Source organism: Pinus tabuliformis, chromosome 7 (genome assembly GCF_031772625.1).
Source record: "Pinus tabuliformis cultivar Carrire ecotype Pingquan chromosome 7, CPIR1, whole genome shotgun sequence".
NCBI lineage: Eukaryota > Viridiplantae > Streptophyta > Pinopsida > Pinales > Pinaceae > Pinus > Pinus tabuliformis.
Window position 1 is genome coordinate 136,218,986 of NC_142293.1, and position 4,256 is coordinate 136,223,241.

The 4,256-nt window shown below is 42.1% G+C and overlaps 1 protein-coding gene across 1 annotated transcript; it reads left to right on the top strand.

The window, feature by feature from the left end:
- Positions 1-2,533: 2,533 nt before the first annotated feature.
- On the top strand, positions 2,534-3,139 carry LOC149246120 (uncharacterized). The gene has a single exon (XM_089439939.1). It carries the CDS (start codon positions 2,534-2,536, stop codon positions 3,137-3,139), a length of 606 nt encoding a protein of 201 aa, XP_089296065.1.
- Positions 3,140-4,256: the final 1,117 nt, after the last annotated feature.

Here is a 4,256-nt window from a genome sequence, read left to right on the forward strand (position 1 = left end):
CGCATCAGTGTCGCCATATGTTCAAGAGAAGTCATTCAGAAAGAGTCAACCGGGTCCCATCCACTGCCATACATTATCCTTCATCCATTCATGACCGCCACCCTGAATCATATGTCACAGATTGTTTTCACCTCCACTAAAATCATTAGCTCCGTTCCGTGTCACTGATGTGGGATTCATTAAGGCCCTCCCTTGACGGATCGCTCCTTGTCTACATCAGCTCATTATCCAAGGAGTTGATCTAGGAACAACCCCATCAGTACTTTGAAGCTTGCATGCCTCAATGGCAAGTTTCTCACTTCCGGCGATAGGTATACATCAATGACCTTCGACCAGAAGATTTTGCGTGGTGTTCGACGCCAAGTCCTTTATTCACACCACGTGAATTGTACTGCAGTACCTTGAGGGTCATTATCATTATCGGTGATTCCTCTCGCGCTTGTTAACGGTTTACATCATTGACCGCTAATCAAGCGATGTCTTTCCATGTTCGACTTCAGCGCAATTCTCACATGGATCGACTTGTACTTAGAGTGAAGATCGAATGAGTTTGAAGACCCCGGATCTAGTTTCATCCATCCGGGCTGCGATATATATTCAGAAAAAATATAAAGACATTTGACATGTACATCATTGCAGCAGATGATCATCCTACTCAAAGGATGATAATTTTCACCAAAATTATCAGTCTACCATCAGACGATCGTCTGTTCTATGTACAAAAATGAATTTATAAAGCTGAGCATGGGAATGCCCGCCTCAGCTAGATCATGAAAACATTATGAATCATAATGTATTGTATTGTATTTTATTACAGGTCTCCTCCCAGCAGATGGATGAACTTCGGACCCTCCTGGATAAAGCATTTCACCCGATAAACGGCCTCATACTTTAGGGGGCAACTGTTATAGACATTTTTGTGCCTTGCATCACTGAGCATGAAATGTCAATAATCAAGGGATCCAAAGTCCCTAAACATGTTGTTCCTACCCCTAGAGGAACAAGGTCAGCAAACCACAGCACTGAATAAAAGTTCTCCACCTGAAAACACTCAAAACAAGGCAATTCTGGATCATGTCAACTGCTCCACTGAGCATCTGCGCTGAATGTCAACTGCTCCACTGTCTACCTGCGTTGAATGTCAACTACAAAGAAGGCTACCTGCGCTGAGCGAGTTTGGACAAGTGGCAGAGTCATTTCTCAAGTTGTCAATGCCCAGGAAGCTTCCAAAATGACACTTGGATCAGGGAATTCGACTGGTGATGAGTAAGAGGTTCCAAATCTCCAAGTGGGAGCAAGAACCTCCAAGTGGACTCAAGAACTGAAGTGGGAGAGGACACTAGTCAGTCTCAGACCAGTCTCAAGCTGACTCATCCTCTCTCCAATATCCCTATATATAGATCTCTCTCCATGAGGTCAAGGGAGGCTGGAATTTGGTATTTGCAAAGAATTGTTGTTGGTTTGTGGCTAGAAATATTTGGTGTGTTATGCTTTGAAAGGAGCTGAAGAAGGAATTCCATTCTGCTGGGAAGGAGATGCTGGGTTGGAACCCTATGGGTTGTATCTCTTCCTGAATCCTGTTACTTTCAATAAAGCTATCTTGATTCTTTCCTATATGCTGGTGTATTTTGTATGATTGCATTAGTATATTTGATTTACTTCTAATCCTGAATCATTTATGAATATGTATATTTGCCTTTGTATTGTGTTCTTCTCTTGTCGCAAGTAGCTGTTCTCTTGTCACAGGTAGCTGTTCTCTTGTGATCTCGTGGGATTCAAGTAGTTGTTCTCTTGATCAAGCGAGGAGGCGAGTAGCTGTGGACACACAAAGAGAAGAGGATCTAGTTCGAGGGACAACCGGAAGACAACGGTAAGTCTGCCGATCTCCTCTCTTTCATATTTCATAAAGGAAGAAATCATGATAGCTGTATTCATTTGTTGCTAAGGCGTTGTCACACCTTAGGTGGATAGGATCGTCCTAAATAGGCATTTTTCCCCACAACAATACCATCTGATTTGCACCAACGAGTATCCCATGGAAATCTGGGCGCATTGGGGACTTGTTTGGAAGGCTGAAACCCTTCCAAAAATCAAATTCTTCTTATGGATCCTTTTAAGAGGGAAAGTCCTCACTGCTGAGAAGCTCAGAAAGCAAGGAATAAATGGGCCATCACGCTATCCAAATTGCCAAAACGATGAAGAGACAATCCAACATCTATTTATAGACTGCTCCTTTGCCTTAGCCTGCTGGAAAGAAGCCTTTCGAAGTCACAACCCCCCCTGGGTGCCTGGCACAAGCATATATGAAGTGTTGCATATATGGAAAAAGAGCTACCCATGGGGAAGAAAAGAAAACAATGCAGCCCGCAGGGTCTGGAACGCCTTGCCCTGTACTCTTCTCTGGAACATCTGGTTAGCAAGAAACAAAAGGATCTTCAAAGGCACAACAACCAATGTCAGAAAAATCTATAATAAAGCTTGGAATCTTAACCTGGAAACACTATCCACAAAATGTCATGGGAATCTGAAGGTGATGGATTTGACGGTTGAAGAAAGGAATTACATAAGGCATATTCTAGACAGAAGCATCATAGAACAAAAAAGACATGATCCCAATAGCAGAGACAGGCCAATAAGCAATTGGAAAATCAGGATGAAAGATGAAGAATTTGCCCGATGGCTCAAGAACAACAATACTCATTATCTTTTTTTCGATGGAGCCTCCAAATCCAACCCAGGAATGGGTGGGGCTAGAGGTCTTATATGCAACGGTAATGGAGATGTTTTAACTGAATATGAATGGGGACTGGGCCATGCTTCAAACAACAGGGTTGAAGCCTTCGCCCTCCTTCAAGGTCTGCTCCAGCTTCAGAAGCTTGGTATACCCAAGGCTACTATTATCGGAGACTCCGCCATCATCATTGGACTGATGATAAGCAACAGAAAATCCCAAAACCTGAGTATGCAACAAATAATGGAGCGATGCCGCATTTTGGACCAGCAAATGAAAGGCAATCTCTACTATCACGTCCTCAGATCTCTTAATAAAAACGCAGATAAATTGGCAAACAAAGCATGCTTACACCCTCTTGGCATCCTTCGGTGTAATGGCACTGATCATTACTCTTTCTTACCATGATCAGGCTCCTTCCCAATAGTAGATTCAATCTTCATCACGTCACTGTTCGCAAATTACTAAGCTCTTTGCCATGCCTCTCTGTGAAGTTCCATTACTCTGCCTCCTACCCTATGGCAATGACCACTTCAGATATAATCCTCTCAACTCCAAACTTGAACTTTCTCTGTTCCGCCCATCCAAATTACTCAATTCTCTGCGATCTCAGTGGCTCCACCATCCCTCGATTAGTCAACTGCTTTACTACTCCTGCCGACATTTTCCTCTCCCTTGACTATCGGCCCTAGGCGCAGAATGGGCAGGGCTTTTTGAAAATAGCTTTACAGCTACCTCAGGCAATCATGTATTTCTTCGAATCCGATCCACAGGAATTTCAGATGTGCCCCCGACTACTCCAACCTACCTGCACAATTGGCACAACCTGTTCAAATGATTCCCATCACAAACCTCTGGAAATCAAAGATATCTGCAATGTTTGCTTGCGAGTTCTGGATTCAACAGCTGAAGGCTGGTGCAACAAGAAGACAGTGTCCATTAATCCACGGTAAGGGTTGCGTTCGATCTCACAAGGCACTGCCGCTTTGCTACTACAGATATGGACGATCCAGAACATGGTGGTTTGTGAGAAGATAGTAACCTCAGTGGGCAGCAAACTCAACACTTCTGCAAAAATTAAAAATGAAATGTAAAACCTGTTACATTTTACTTCAGTTTGTCAGAGTCTATACAACATTTCGATTCTACACAGCAACGGAAACAAGCTGTAATGTGACTCAATAAACAAATGTATCTATTGTTGGATCATCACTTTCCAACCTCATTCTGTAAAAATGGAGATCCATCTCCCTCCTTTTTTCTTTTGAATACAAACCAGCAACCGATATTGTGAAAAAAAAAAACTTTTCTTTTTCTTAAGTGATGGTTGTAACATTTCATTTGCTTTTGGGCCAACCAATTCTGAAAATAACAACAAAAAAATATTTGCATTAATCAAAATGAAAATATAATTTCAAATATTATCACATAATGTTCTTATAAATACTAAAAAGCCACCTAATCTAACCATTTCTAAGAGAGTGTACATAAAATATAAAACCACCATATGAGTTGAAGGAGGCGA

Bases quoted from the DNA above. Each gene is read 5' to 3' on its own strand.
- LOC149246120 (XM_089439939.1), top strand. From the start codon at position 2,534: ATGGATTTGACGGTTGAAGAAAGGAATTACATAAGGCATATTCTAGAC.